Genomic DNA, 15,157 nt, shown 5'->3' with positions numbered 1-15,157 from the left:
CTCCTGCCCTGCGTGGGTGTTGGGTGCAGTAAGCTATGTGGGGAGGGCTGCTCTTGCACAAAGTCCAAACTGATAGCCTTGATTTCTCTTGAGAGCAACTGGTGGCAGAGACAGTATTTTAAAAGACAGAAGTGCTAAATAGCAGCAGCGGAGAATTCTCCCCCCCACCCAATAAGTTTGCTTTTTTGGTTTTGCATATTAAAATTTACATTCTTACCTTACATAGACTGGGATTCCCACAAATCCCTGGACTTCCTTCCTCCCCTCCATGAGTCCCATTATTGAACCTTTTCTGCTGCATCTTTTTTTTTAAATAATCACCCCAATTTTTATAACTTTATATCATCCATAGTTCTCATTACATTACAAGTGTTATTGCAATCCCACTAATGATTTTAACTGTTTACAGTGCTCTCCAAGGTAAGTTAAAAGTTCCCCCCATTCTTTATTAAAGTTTTGGTCTTCCCGATTTCTGATTTTTCCGGTCATTTTTGCCATTTCGGCACAGTCCATCAACTTAGTCTGCCATTCTTCTCCGATAGGGACTTTATCTTCTTTCCATCTCTGGGCTAGTAACATCCGCGCAGCTATCGCCGCATCCATAAACGGTCTTTTCTGTTTTTAGAGAATTCTTTAATTTGACGATTGAAGCTGTAATTTTCCTGCACAGTGTTCACAGAATAATAGAATTGTAGGAATCCTGCCATAGCTGTCTCTGAGTGGGCTCGAACTGCCAACCTTTCAGTTAGCAGCCAGACGCACTGACCCATTGGGGTTGCAGGCAGGGCAGTGGTGGTGATTTGTAGGGGAATTCTCCCAGCAATTTGATTGTACGGCCCTCATATGATACTGGTGTAGCTTAGCCGACCTATTTGTCTCCTGTCCTTTCCACAATGCACGTGCTTCTCGGGTGATCTCCCATGCAGATACTCTCCAGACCCAGGCTGTTCAGCTCCAGCCACAGAAGTGCTTCGTTCATCTTCTCATTGTGATCACTGCTGTTAACAGTGATCCAGAGAAGCCCGGCCGGGGAGCTCGGGTGACAGAGCTGTATTTCCCTGCTGTGCCTATATTTGGAGGCACTTCCAGTAGGCTGAAGTCTCTGATTATGTGCCTCCTCCTTACTCGATATATCCCTCCCCATGCTGAACTCTCCTCCTCCTCCTTCCCCGCAGTCTCATGTTCTGATCTAAACCCACTTCGGCTATCGTTTAGCAGCCAAACACACCAGTGACTCATATTTTCCTCCTTATCTTCAGCAAGCTCTGTGCTTGGCCAGACGATACACCATCTGCTTTCTCTTTAGCTCTACTCTTGGCCTTAGCTGCAATTGCTTAAAAAAACACACACAACCAGGCTGCATTTTGAATGCTTGTGTTGAAGGGGAAAAAGTAACCCGATACTGCCTCAACATGTGCCATGAGACTCCCCTGTAGATTCCTCCTTGCTTGCCATTTTTGTGGCTCAGAGAGTTTATTATTTGCTACGTCCCTGCAACAACAGTCTGGTGGGCTGGGGCACATCAGTCAGTGGACTTTAGCTCCGCCGCCGCCACGGCCACCCTGCGCTCTCATGGTCAATGCTCACAGCCCTTTCTTTCCCTGGGCTCTCTTTATGGATGTGGGTGGTGCTGTGGTCTAAACCACTGAGCCTCTTGGGCTTGACAATCAGAAGGTTGACAGTTCAAATCCCTGCGATGGGGTGAGCTCCCGTTGCTCGGTCCCAGCTCCTGCCAACCTAGCAGTTTGAAAGCATGGCAGTGCAAGTAGATAAATAGGTAACCACTGCGTCGGGAAGGTAAATGGCGTTTCCGTGTGCTCTGGCTTCCGTCACGGTGTCCCGTTGCACCAGAAGTGGTTTAGCCATGTTGGCCATATGACCCGGAAAGCTGTCTGTGGACAAAGGCCGGTTCCCTCAGCCTGAAAGTGAGATGAGCACCGCAACCCCATAACCACCTTTGACTGGGCTTACCTATCCATGGGGCCTTGACCTTTACCTTTACCTTTAACTTTGCCTTATGGTTTTCATGAACCCCTCTGTCATCTCAGCTCCTCCTTTCCCTGTCTCCAGGTCTCCTCCTCTGGCAGCTGTTTCCTCAAGTTCCGCATTTCAGGCACATGTCACCTGCGGCCTGCTTCCTTCTGCCAACCTGACTCTCCCTTAACCGGCTTGTCGGCCATCTCCACCCACAACATACACACTTTTAGGCCTCAGTAAGCCTTCTGTTTCCAGCTCTCCACCTCCAGAGGTAGTCACCGTTGTTTTCTAATTAAAGTGGTACCTTGGTTCTCGAACATAATCCATTCTAGGAGTCCATTCGACTCCCAAAACCGTTCGAAAACCAAGGCGTGGCTTCCAACTGGCTGTAGGAGCTTCATGCACTCAAGCGGAAGCTGCGTCGGACGTTCAGCTTCTGAAAACATTTGCAAACCATAACACTTCTGGGTTTGCGGTGTTTGGGAGCCAATCTGTTCGAGTACCAAGCCCTTTTGGAACCAAGATACCACTGAACATAGAGTGACCCCTCCTGCCATCTTGCTCTTTTCAATCCAGGTGCGGGTCGAAAACTTCCGTGCAGAGGAGCTGATGGTGTGCACTGGAGGGGTGCATGCCAAAGTCCTCCCGTTATACGGAGCGGTGAAGGAGGGCCTGTGGATTACTCTCTTCATGAAGCTAATGGAAGGTAGGTAAGAGAAAGGGAGCCCTGTGTGAGCAGCAGCAGCAGCAGCAATTTGCAGCTTACTGCATAGGCAAAGTACAGTGGTACCTCAGGTTACATACGCTTCAGGTTACAGACTCCGCTAACCCAGAAATAGTGCTTCAGGTTATGAACTTTGCTTCAGGATGAGAACAGAAATTCTGCTCTGGCGGCACGGCGGCAGCAGGAGGCCCCATTAGCTAAAGTGGTGCTTCAGGTTAAGAACAGTTTCAGGTTAAGAACAGACCTCTGGAACGAATGAAGTACTTAACCCGAAGTACCACTGTAATGAGACCTGGCATGGAAATAATTTGGGGGACCAGCAGAGCGGCTAAGCATGGTTAAGTTTCATCTGGCGAGTTCCGCTATAACTATGCATGTGTCAGAGACTGGACAGAGGAGTTCTGGCCCTTCCAGAGAAGAGGAGGACAGTATAGATTTACAACATTGGTTTGCAGGAGGTCGTAACTCAGAGGCACATGAGGGGAAAAGCTGGGAAATAATGAGAGAGGAGCAGGAAGCAGCAGCAGCAGCAGGGTGGGGAGCGACAGCTGATGGACTCAGTATCTTTCGAAAGCATTCCAGACCCCCCTTCTCCCAGAACCTGGCGGGCATTGAAAGTAGGAGAGCAGAGAGCTCAGAGGCAGAAGGCACAGATCAGCCACCATATAATGACAGAGATGGGGGTGGTTTCCACTCGGAGCAACACCATTACTCCTAGAGGCAGTATTTCTAAGCCTCTCTATGTGAATATTGAATAAAAGACTTGATAAGAGCTTCTTGTCTATTACCGGCAGCCTCCTGTGGGGGAGAGGATTGGATTCCCTGAAGCCTGACAGTGCGCCACCTTTTAGAGGAAAAAGTGGGATACAGAGGGAATAAATAAAATAACAGCAATTCTTCCTTGCAGGTGGGTCCCTTGGCCAGCTCCTGAAGCAACGCGGTTACCTGCCAGAGGACCGAGCTCTTGACTATCTAAGCCAAGCGCTGGAAGGCCTGGAGTACCTTCATGCTCACAGCATTCTCCACGGAGATGTGAAAGGTACGAACCTTGTTGGTGAACTGGCTTCTGGGTAGCAGAGAGCTGGCCTCCCCCCAGTGGATTGGCTCTTTTGTAGCACCCTCTTGAGAGGGTGGAGAGCAGTGTTTTTACACGGTTCTCGCTGAGGTTGCCCACCTGTCTTTGGCTTTGCCATTTCTGACATGGTTGATAAGAATTCTCCACCACGGAAACGGCACGTCAAGGAGAAGGATTTCTCGCTTAGCCTTCTTCCAGCAGCGCTAGTTTCTGCCGCAGTGGAAGGTCGTGCGGAGGAAGAGTCAGTCCTGCGATTTTCCACTCCTGCTCTAAAGCAGCACGGATGAGACGGGTTTCTCATCCGAAAAAAGAACCAGGCCTTGCTGTTGCTCAAAGCTTGAATCCTTCTTGTCCCTTACCTTTCACCCCCCTGACCTGGCCACAGTGATCCATGCGGCAGTCACCTCTAGGCTTGACTACTGTAATTCGCTCTACGCGAGGCTGCCCTTGAAGCTGTCCCAGAAACTCCAGCGGGTGCAGAATGCAGCAGCGAGTCTCTGCCATGGGAGCATATTCACCCAGTGCTTTTCCAGCTGCACTGGCTCCCGGTGGAGTACAGGGTCAGATTTAAGGTGCTGCTTTTGACCTTTAAAGCCCTTCAGGGCCTAGGACCCTCGTACCTACGGGACCGCCTCTCCTGGTATGCCCCACGGAGAGCCTCAAGGTCCATAAATAGCAACACCCTAGTGGTCCCGGGCCCTAAGGAAGTTAGATTGGCTTCAACCAGAGCCAGGGCCTTCTCAACACTGGCTTTGGCCTGGTGGAACGTTCTGCCTCATGAGACCAGGGCCCTACAGGATCTGATTTCTTTTTGCAGGGACTGTAAAACAGAGTTGTTCCGCCTGACCTTTGGCTTGGAGCCAATTTGATTCCCTCCCCCTCTTTCTTTTTTCTTTTTCCTTTCTCCTCCTGTGATGAGGCTGCATTTTAATATTTTAATGTTTCAATATTTTAATTGTATTTTAATCTTGTTTTTAAGTTGTATTCATTCAACTTGTTTTTATTATTGCTTGTTAGCCACCCTGAGCCCGGCCTTGGCTGGGGAGGGTGGGGTATAAATAAAAATTATTATTATTATTATTATTGGGACGCGCCTGGATCTCGATGGCAGGCAAATCATTGTGACCTTTTCCTTGCCAGCTGACAACATCCTCTTGTCCGGCGACAGAAGCCACGCTGTCCTCTGCGACTTTGGTCACGCAGCTCACCTTCATCCGGATGGCATGGGGAAGCATTTGATGACGGGTGAGTTACGGTCAGTTCAGCAAAAGGTCGATGATACGCCCCGAGCCTATGTTTAGGCTGCTTTGCATGTTTTCATTTAAATGCCCTTAGCCTGCCTTGTAATAAAAATCATGGAGGTGTGCCCGCTCTGCCTGCTGCCAGTCCTGTGTGAGATATGCCACCACCTGGCCTCTGCATCCCCCTCTACTTCCCCTGGCATTATATTTAGGCATTAATGGGGTTCTGTGTAATCCATGCCGGATAGATAACCTTCTGTGCCCAGGGAGGTCTATATTCTGTGCCAAGAAACCTAGGGGTTCGTAGCTTGTATAAATTACGCAAATTGAGTTTTTCTGCAGAGTTTTATTTTGGTTTTGCCAGCCCCAAAAGGGGAAGGGCATTGAAGGCCCACCTCCCAAGCACTGGTGATCTTGCTCAGTCATCCCTCTGGCTTCTGAGATTTCAGGAGCAGTCATTATATGTATACTTTCAAACATATCCATGTGAACATAAGCGCTAGATAATGGCTTTTCTTAAAATGAAACAAAGCAATAATGCTTAGCATTTGTGTGTTGTTGTTGTTTTGAATGTTCAAAGTGTCTTCCATGCCCCATCTTATTATAAAGCCGAGAACCAATAAAGTAGGGGTGGGATCCAGTGCTAGGTCCTACGGAGGAGATCATGGGTCACCAACCTTTTTGGACTAATGGGCACTTTTCAGATTTTGAGAGTGCTGGGGTTGCCAGTCACAAAACAGCTGCATAACACAAACTCAGAGAGACATGCACTCTTGACAGCCGTGTGTTTACGATGGGAAGTAAGCTATGTCTTGCTGGTGGAGATCATACAACCCTGGCCCCAAAAATGGAAAACGAGTGAGGTCCCAACTAAAGAAGAATGGCAACTTAAGTTGACAGAATATGCACAACTTTCAGATTTAACATACAGAATAAGAACAAGAAGAACATACGTTTAAAGAAGATTGGAAAACATTGATTGAATATATGGGAAATAATTGTATACAGCTGAAAATGCTGGCAGCATTAAAATAAATTCAACAGCGTAAATATGTTTTGATGGATGCAGTAATGGAATACTGAATGGTACAGTTTTTGTAAAATATACAGGGATTGGTGATATGTAAATTGAACCATGGAAAGAGAAGAAGGGAAGTCATTAATATCTTAAAGATGTAAAATGAGTATTTTAAATTGTAAAATAGAATTTTATTAAGATATCAGTGACTTATCTATCTAAGAGATCATGCAATCCTGATTACACACAAACATCTGTATCCTTGCAACATCCCTGCCAGTTAGATTAGGCCAAGATATTGTGATTTGGCCAAGGGCCCCCAGTGTTTCATCATAACTGAGCAGAGATTTTCGCCCAGGTCCTACACCCACTGTTGTCACATAATAATAATAATAATAATAATAATAATAATAATAATAATATACCGCCCTATACCTGCAGGTCACAGGATGAAATCACAATATAAAAACACAAACCACATAACTATAACCAAAACAAAAACAACCCAATACATTTTAAAAGGGCATTGGATGCCTGGTTAAAGAGGAATGTTTTTGCCTGGCGTCTAAAGGTGGATAAAGAAGCACCAGGCGAGCCTCTCTGGGGAAGGCATTCCACAAACAGGGAGTTTAGTCCAGCTTCAAGTCTGCTACACTACCCCAGGTCTCTTGTTTGGGTCCAAACTGCTACCCTTTCCCCTTTAAGAACCGCCTGTGCATGGCCTGCTTCTGCACAAGACCTTAGAGAGCAGATCTCCACCATTGCATTTCCAGGGGATTATGTTCCTGGCACAGAGACCCACCTGGCTCCCGAGGTGGTGATGGGGAAGCGCTGCGACTCCAAGGCAGACGTCTGGAGCAGCTGCTGCATGATGCTGCATCTCTTGAACGGCTGCCACCCCTGGACCCAGTACTACAACCACCCTCTGTGCCTCAAGGTAAGTTGCATTTTTGCAGACGTGCAGGTGGGCTGGCCTGATTTAGTCGGGGCACATTGGCATTTGGAAGGACGATCTCCCTTCCATCTTTAGGTATGATGTAGGGTATAGGGTATAGTGCAGGAAAGGGTATAGTGGAGAGGAAGAGGGATTGATGGATAAATAATAAAGAAAAACACTTTGGAGAGGTGAGCAGTGCCTTTCCTTGAAGGACCTCCCAGGTCCATCAATGGTGGAAGGAAGCGGAAGAGGGCATTCCAGGGCGCGGCTGTACCTTCCCCCTGGGGCTGCTTATGGCAAACAGTTTCTTCAACTTCTCTGCAGTCTCCCTATGATGCTGTAGCTTTATCTTCCGTTCCTCTATAGTGGGTGGGTCTGTATCTTTCCATCTTTGTGCATATAACAGTCCTGCCACTGTACAGTCATACCTCGGGTCACAGGCGCTTCAGGTTGCGTTTTTTTGGGTTACGGAAGTGGTGAAACCTGGAAGTCCTGGAACGGGTTTCTTCCTAGTTTCGGTGGTCACACATCCGCAGAAGCGTCGAATCGCAACCCACGTGTGTGCAGACACGGCGCTGTGGGTTGCGAACGTGCCTCCCGCACGGATCACGTTCGCAACCCAAGCGTACACTGTAATATATTGGAGTAATCTTCCATAGTCCTTTTCCAGATGTGTCCATTAACCCTAAAAGAAAGAGTTCTGGCTTACAGTTAATATTAACCTTTAAAATCTGCTGTACAGTCAAACCTCTGTTCCCAAACGCCTCTGTTCAGGAATGTTTTGGCTCCCGAAAACCTGGAAGTAAGTGTTCCGGTTTACGAACATTTTTCTGAAGCTGAGCGTACAACGCGGCTTCCACTTGAGTGCAGGAAGCTCCTGCAGCCAATTGGAAGCTGCGCCTCGGTTGTCGAACATTTCGGAAGCCGAACGCGCTTCTGGAACGGATTACATTTGACAAGCGAGGTTTGACTGTGTCGGCGTACGTATTTGTATCCAATATTTTTTAGCCTTTTTACATGTCCACCACGGCATGGCAAAATGTCCCTTTGTGTTCTTGGCACTTCCAGCAAACATTTGAAATACATTTGTACATTGCAAATAGTTTCTCAGGCGTAATAAACCAATGGCACATCATCTTCTATTAAAAAAACCCTCTTTAGGATCATGTGGATAACCTGACCCGTCTAACAGACCTGCCTCCTTCTCCTCTGGTAGACATTGCCACTTCTGACACCTGACGTTTCCCTGCGTTTTCTGTATTGCAGATAGCCAAAGAGCCACCTCCACTGAGAGAAATCCCACCCTCCTGCCACCCATCCACCGCCCATCTCATCAAGGCGGGTCTTGAGAAGGATCCGACCCAACGGGCCTCTGCAGCGGAGCTGAGGGTGAAAGCCTGTGCGGCCCTTGAAAAGGGTGAGGACTTCCTACAGCTATTAAACAAGTGGTGGATTACCAGAGCCCAACAACTTGCTGGCAACAAAAAGCTGCTTGCGGCATACGATGTGCTTTATTTGCTGCCGCCGCCGCCATATACTTGCTGCGTTGGCTTTAATAGGATTACTTGGATGTTGGTGCTAGGCAGATCCGGTTCTTGTGCTGTGAGTTAGAATGATGATGATAATAATAATAATAATAATTTTTTATTTGTACCCCACCCTCCCCTGCTGGAGCCGGGCTCAGAGCGGCTAGCATATAAATAATACAATATGCATAAAAACAAGCAATCGATTAAAAAGCATCCCAAATAAATTAAAGTTAGAACTGGACAAATGACAATCCTCAGGTTAAAATTGAAAGCAGTTAATACTCGCCAGGACCAACCGTTTCCACTGATATTATCAGGACCGTGGGAAACCTACTTCATGCTTGTTCTTATACAAAGGCCTGGTGGAACAGCTCCGTCTTGCAGGCCCAGCAGAAGGAGGTCAAATCTCGCAGGGCCCTGGTCTCTTGTGAGAGAATGTTCCACCAGCCCGGGTCCATGGCCGAAATGGCCCTGGCTCTGATCGAGGCCAGTCTAATATCCCTGAGGCCCAGAATCTTCAGGGTGTTGTTATTTGCAGACCGTCAGGTCCTCCATGGGGCATACCAGGAGAGGTAGTCCCCAAGTGCTGACATCATCTGTGAGTGAGGGTGGGTGTCCCCCATCAAACACATAACACTTGGGTTTTTGACTGTCCTTAAATTTTGAATCCACAGCTGATGGTGTTCCGCACGTCAAGCATATTGGGCCCAATTCTTCAACCCTTGTTTCGCGCATTCCCGCCAGACAGCAGGGAGTGTGCCTTTATTTTCAAAATGCTGTTCCTGCCGTAATGTGTCACAGGCAACTTTTACAACTTGGGCTTTTGGTGGTGTAGCGAATGGGAAGGCTGCTGTTTTGAGGCAGGTTAAAAAGACTGCCTTTGGCCAGGTACGGCAGCTACAACAGGTATAATTTAGCCACAGGAATTCCATGCGTTTGTAACCTGTTTGCTTTAACACACTGTGTGTGGCAGGTGAGGCCAGAGGCAAAGGTGGGAAGAGCTGTGGGTGTAATTCTTGCCTTTCTACCATAGGGTAACTTCTAAACACACACACAAACACACCTCCATCCAGACAAACCAGAGCCACCAGATGTCAAGGACAAATTGCAGCTAGGAAAAAAACACTTTGGGGTGAAACAGGACCAGGGAAGGATATGGCTTGGGGAGAGTTCCAGGGGCCAGGCAGAGAAATCTGGGGGCCTCATGTGGCCCTCAGACTTGAGGTCACACACACACACCACACACTCCCTGCCGCTGGGTAAAGCTTCAAGTGATCATCCCATCAATGCATCCTTTTTCTTCACTTAAGGGCAGTCACCTGGGATTGAAAAGAAACGAAACCTTCTGGGTGATTCCCTCCAGCAGAGGGATTCCCTCCTCTCTCTTTCTTCTGACCTAACATTTCCCCTTCGCTTTGCAGTGGGAGGCCTGAAGAGCCCCTGGAGAGGAGAATACAGACAACCCCGAAGCCTACACTTGGCCCCAGAGCCTAGTCTCCCAGACCCACCGCTGCCAATCCCGGAGCCTCCTGAAGGCCACACCCTCCCACTTCCCCGCCACGGTCTGGCCGAGAAGGCGCAGTTCATCCCTCTGAGCACGTGCAAGGAACTAATGCAGCCGTGCGACTCTCTGCAGCTCTGCTTCCTGCCTCCTCTCAGCGCCAAGAGGGGCAGTTTGACAGACTGGAGAACCACATCCTTTGAACTTGAGCTTCAGCAGCTGGAGTTTGGTAATGACCGAACTGCGCTTCTCGTCTTTCTCTCTGGAAATGTGCCTTTATTCATCATCTTGCTCTCAAGTCTCCTGCCTAGCGAGTTCTTTGTGTGCAGCTCAGCTGCCCCAGACTTAAAGGGTTGTACGTATGGGGCAGTGCTACCTGCTTCCTATTGGTTGGTTGGAGGACCAGGCAAGGAAGGGGTGTGTGCTTAAAAGATAAAAAGGAGGGATGGAGTTACATCTATGCACGGCGCCGATGTATCTTGTGCCCGGGTGGTTGTAGCAGAATAGAAGGAAGCATGGATAAGATGGGACATAGCGATTTAAAAGAACAAACCATCTCAGAACACTGAATATCTCCATTTTCAAGGTTAAAACGATAAATTGGGCTCCTTTCACTTACTGCAGGTATTGAAAAGGGAATCTTTGTTGAATTCCATATCTTGTCAATGGCACATTGCTAAATTTTATTGAAGCGGGGGCGAGGGTTTTTCAGAAGGATAGGGTTCCTTTCCCATCATGGTTCAGGTAGGAGAAGTGTTATCTGCACCTTCTCCAGCTGCTCTTTATGCCCCATGTCATTTCCATTGCTTTCTTGATTGAGTTCATTGCCATTTTGGGTTTAGGACGATTTGCATCTGGTATAGCTGATTTCCACAGCGCCTTTGTTATATTGCTGAGATCATTGCTCTTGTCTTTCTCTGTACCTTTATGGAGCCTCACAGTGTATCGAGTCTTCTTTCAAATCCATGTAGAAGAAATCCTATCATGATTTTAAAAATATACATACAGTCGTACCTTGGATCCCGAATGCCTTGTGAGTCGAATGTTTAGGCTCCCGAACGCCGCAAACCCGGAAGTGAGTGTTCCGGTTTGTGAATGTTATTTGGAACGCAAACGTCCGACGCGGCTTATGATTGGCTACAGGAGCTTCCTGCAGCCAATCAGAAGCCGTGCTTTGGTTTCTGAATGTTTTGGAAATCAAACGGACTTCCAGAACGGATTCTGTTCTACTTCCGAGGTACCACTGTATATGAGAAAGAACACTGAATAGCCTTCCATGAAGGAAACAGAATATGCTGCTGTTGTTTTAAAGCAGGCATAAGCAAACTCTTGCCCTCCAGATGTTTAGGACTACAATTCCCATCATCCCTAGCTAACAAGACCCAGTGGTCAGGGATGATGGGAATTGTAGTCCCAAATGTAGGTCTGTTTTAAAACAAGCAATTTTTTTTCATGATTTGAACTTTGTGGACTCAGTCGTTGCACATAAGAATCATCTGGTTCAAGGTTGAAGTATTTGTTACGACTGTAGGCCAATGTCTCCTAACATAAGTGGTGCCAAGCTGCTGTGAAAAGCAGCATGATGAAGCGGCAGTTTTAAGCAGAGAAGCTGTGTGGGGAGGGGTTGCTGAACCCTTCCTCCACCCACCATTTCCCCTCCAGATGGCCTTATATCTGGACTTTGATTCCTAGCTCAGTGCAGCTCATGTTCTGAGCTGCCAGTTGTCACTATAACACGTTGATTTTATTTATTGAGAGCCTTGCTCAGGTCTTTCAATGCAAGCTTATTGGTGAGGCGCTGTGTAAATGAGGCAACACCAAATGGGCTGACAGAGCGAGATACTGATTAGCAGGAGGAGCTTTTATGGAGCATTTGAAATGAGAAAGGCTGTGCTGAAGAGAGCGGGAGGTTAGGGAGTTAAATGGTGATTAAAAATATGCACAGGATTTGTTTAAAACTGCATTGAGTACTTGGCAAATGTGTTCCAAAATCAGTCAAATGTGGTTCTCTGAAAAATGGGGCAGAGCTGCATGGCACGACCCCACTTGACACTTGGGGGGGGGGGATCTGGAACTTGCTGAGGGCCAGGGGCTGTTACAGGGTGATATTTTGGCCTCCATTTTCATTGTAGTCTGTTTCCTTTCCCACAGAGCTGATTCGAAACAGCCTGTCTCAGCCCTTCTCTCTGGAGGAGCAGGAGCAGATGTTGTTGTGCCTCAGCCTGGACAGTGCTCTCCCATCAGATGCCAGTGAGAAGGCAAGTACATGAAGGCAAGCAGGAGGGAGCCATGGGCTGCTTGCATTGTGCCGGGATGCGGATGGCGCTGTGGTCTAAACCATCGAACTTCCTGGGCTTGCCGATCAGAAGGTCGGCAGTTGGAATCCCCGTGATGGAGTGAACTCCTGTTTCTCTGTCCCAGCTCCTGTCATCCTAGCAGTTCGAAAGCACACCAGTGCAAGTAGATAAATAGGTACCGCTGTGGCGGGAAGGTAAATGGCGTTTCCATGCACTCTGGTATCAGTCAGAGTGTTCCATTGCACCAGAAGCGGTTTAGCCATGGTGGCCACATGACCCGGAAAGCTGTCTGTGGACAAAGGCCGACTCCCTTGGCCTGAAAGTGAGATGAGAGCCGCACCCCATAGTCGCCTTTGACTGGACTTAACCGTGCAAAGGTCCTTTACCTTTTTCCTTGCATTGTGCCAATTCCCTGATTTGGTCCCAGAAGCATCTTCTTCCTCTGAGCTGTGAAAACCTTTAGCGTGTGGCCCAGAAAGAAATTGGGACAGGTGCCAGAGATTTCACTTCCTCCTAGTGTACATTTTAATGTATTTTTAATCTTTGTTGGAAGCCGCCCAGAGTGGCTGGGGTACAAATAAATTATTATTATTGTTGTTGTTGTTGTTGGCTCCCAGGTCCTGCTTGTGAGCTTCCTATAGATATTAGCAGGTGCCTCTTTTTCACTTCATACTGTTCCGGTAGTGAGAGAAGTGCCAGATTCTATGTCTTGTCCAGGTTTCCAGTCCTTTAGACATGCCTGGGAGGGGGGCTACCTGAAGTGAAGAAGTGACCCCCATACTGTGGGGCATTGGAAACTAGACCTGGCATCCAACTGGTGTGCCTGCAGAAGAATGACATTGCTATCGCTTTCTGTTTCTCTAGGACTCATTGAAAACATCTCAGAGCCTGAAGGAAACCATGAGTTCTGGAGTGGGTTCGTGGAGCAGCCAAACAGATGGGCAGAGCAACAGCTGGAACAGCTGGCTGCATCTCAGCAGGAATACAGATATGCCCACCTACTATGATGGTAGGTTCTGTTCTCGGCCCATACGGTAGTAAGCAAGCCAGAGGCCAAATGGCTTCTTCTGCATTTGCTTGCCAAAGGCACTATTGTGTTAAACGGTTCCATTTTGTGGTGTGTTTCATTGGCACATGAATTACTAATTGCTAATTAGACCGTGTAATCATTCTTAATAAACTAATACACACTAGAATTGGGAGCAAAATTCGTTTTACATCAAATACCAGGATATAGTTGGCTGCCTTGCATTTCTCTTTTTTTATGATTTTCAATTTTATACCTTTCAGTAATTTTACAATCATTTTGACAGTTCCTTCTCCCTCTTTCTGAGGTTTCTTAAATATATATTTTTTTATTTTCTGCATATTCCAAATGAACTTAACTTACTCATTTATTCATGTACTTTATAATAATAATAATAATAATAATAATAATAATAATAATAATAATAATAATAATAATAAATAATTTATTATTTGTACCTCGCCCATCTGGCTGGGTTTCCCCAGCCACTCTGGGCGGCTTCCATAAAAACCAAAAATACACTAAAATATCACAGATTAAAAACTTCCCTGAACAGGGCTGCCTTAAGATGTCTTCTGAATGTCAGGTAGTTATTTATCGCTTTGACATCTGATGGGAGGGCGTTCCACAGGGCAGGCGCCACTACCGAGAAGGCCCTCTGCCTGGTTCCCTGTAGCTTTGCTTCTCGCAATGAGGGAACCGCCAGACGGCCCTCGGCGCTGGACCTCAGCGTCCGGGCAGAATGATGGGGGTGGAGACGCTCCTTCAGGTATACTGGACCGAGGCCGTTTAGGGCTTTAAAAGTCAACACCAGCACTTTGAATTGTGCTCGGAAACGTACTGGGAGCCAATGTAGGTCTTTCAAGACCGGTGTTATGTGGTCTCGGCGGCCACCCCCAGTCACCAGTCTAGCTGCCGCATTCTGGATTAGTTGTAGTTTCCGAGTCACCTTCAAAGATAGCCCCACGTAGAGTGCATTGCAGTAGTCCAAGCGGGAGATAACTTTAAATATATACTCTTATAAAAAAATGCAGGTTATTACAATAATCCTGCCAATGTTCTTACCTGTTTGCAGTTTATTTGTAAATATTCCATAAACTATTTCCGTTCTTTTTGTTACCTTGGTTTCTTATTTTTCCGGTAAGCTTTGCCTTTTCTGCATATTCCATAAGTTTTTGTAAAGGATACCTTGCATTTCTCAGTGCATTTTGCCATTGCTCTTATCACAAAGAAGTCTGATCTTTTGGGGAAGTGAGTGAGTTGTGCAATCTGGCAGTAGGTGAGCAAATCCCACCTGAAAATAGCGACAACCAGGAAGCGTCCTGATAGATTTATTTGGCATGATCTTTAGTGGACCAGAAACTGCTTTGTCAGATGTATAGAATGTTATCTTCAGGTGGCAAGTAAATGCTTAGCTCTCTATTTCTGCCTTCCAGGAGTGAAAATTGAGATCCGCTTGCTCAGCGGGGAGAGTCTCCACATCCGAGAGTTTCGTGGCGCCAAGGTGGGAGATATAGCCATTGGAATCAGCAGCCAGGTGAGTTCTGCCCTGGTGGACCTCTCTCCCTTTTGGAGGTGCTAAGTACTGCAAAATGGGGCTACAGTGGTACCTTAGTTCTCAAGCTTAATTCGTTCCGGAAGTCCGTTCCAAAACCAAGGTGCGCTTTTCCATAGAAAGTAATGCAAAACGGATTAATCCATTCCAGACTTCTAAAAACAACCCCTAAAACAGCAATTTAACATGAATTTTACTATCTAATGAGACCATTGATCCATAAAATGAAAGCAATAATCAATGTACTGCACTATAAAATGAGTAAGACAGTATTGT

At 47.0% G+C, this 15,157-nt stretch overlaps 1 protein-coding gene across 1 annotated transcript in view; it reads left to right on the top strand.

Moving 5' to 3' along the window:
- The window catches only part of MAP3K14 (mitogen-activated protein kinase kinase kinase 14), a 37,259-nt gene that overhangs the window by 17,194 nt on the left and 4,908 nt on the right, over positions 1-15,157 (top strand). The window contains exons 7-15 of the mRNA XM_083709219.1: positions 2,554-2,683; positions 3,609-3,740; positions 4,917-5,021; positions 6,809-6,972; positions 8,239-8,389; positions 9,923-10,231; positions 12,154-12,260; positions 13,164-13,308; positions 14,763-14,863. Coding sequence (XP_083565345.1) covers positions 2,554-2,683; positions 3,609-3,740; positions 4,917-5,021; positions 6,809-6,972; positions 8,239-8,389; positions 9,923-10,231; positions 12,154-12,260; positions 13,164-13,308; positions 14,763-14,863 — 1,344 coding nt within the window. The remainder of the gene's footprint in view (positions 1-2,553; positions 2,684-3,608; positions 3,741-4,916; positions 5,022-6,808; positions 6,973-8,238; positions 8,390-9,922; positions 10,232-12,153; positions 12,261-13,163; positions 13,309-14,762; positions 14,864-15,157) is intronic.

This window comes from Podarcis gaigeae, assembly GCF_964106915.1.
Source record: "Podarcis gaigeae genome assembly, chromosome: 13".
Taxonomy (NCBI): Eukaryota; Metazoa; Chordata; class Lepidosauria; order Squamata; family Lacertidae; genus Podarcis; species Podarcis gaigeae.
This window is presented reverse-complemented; position numbering and strand designations above follow the sequence as displayed.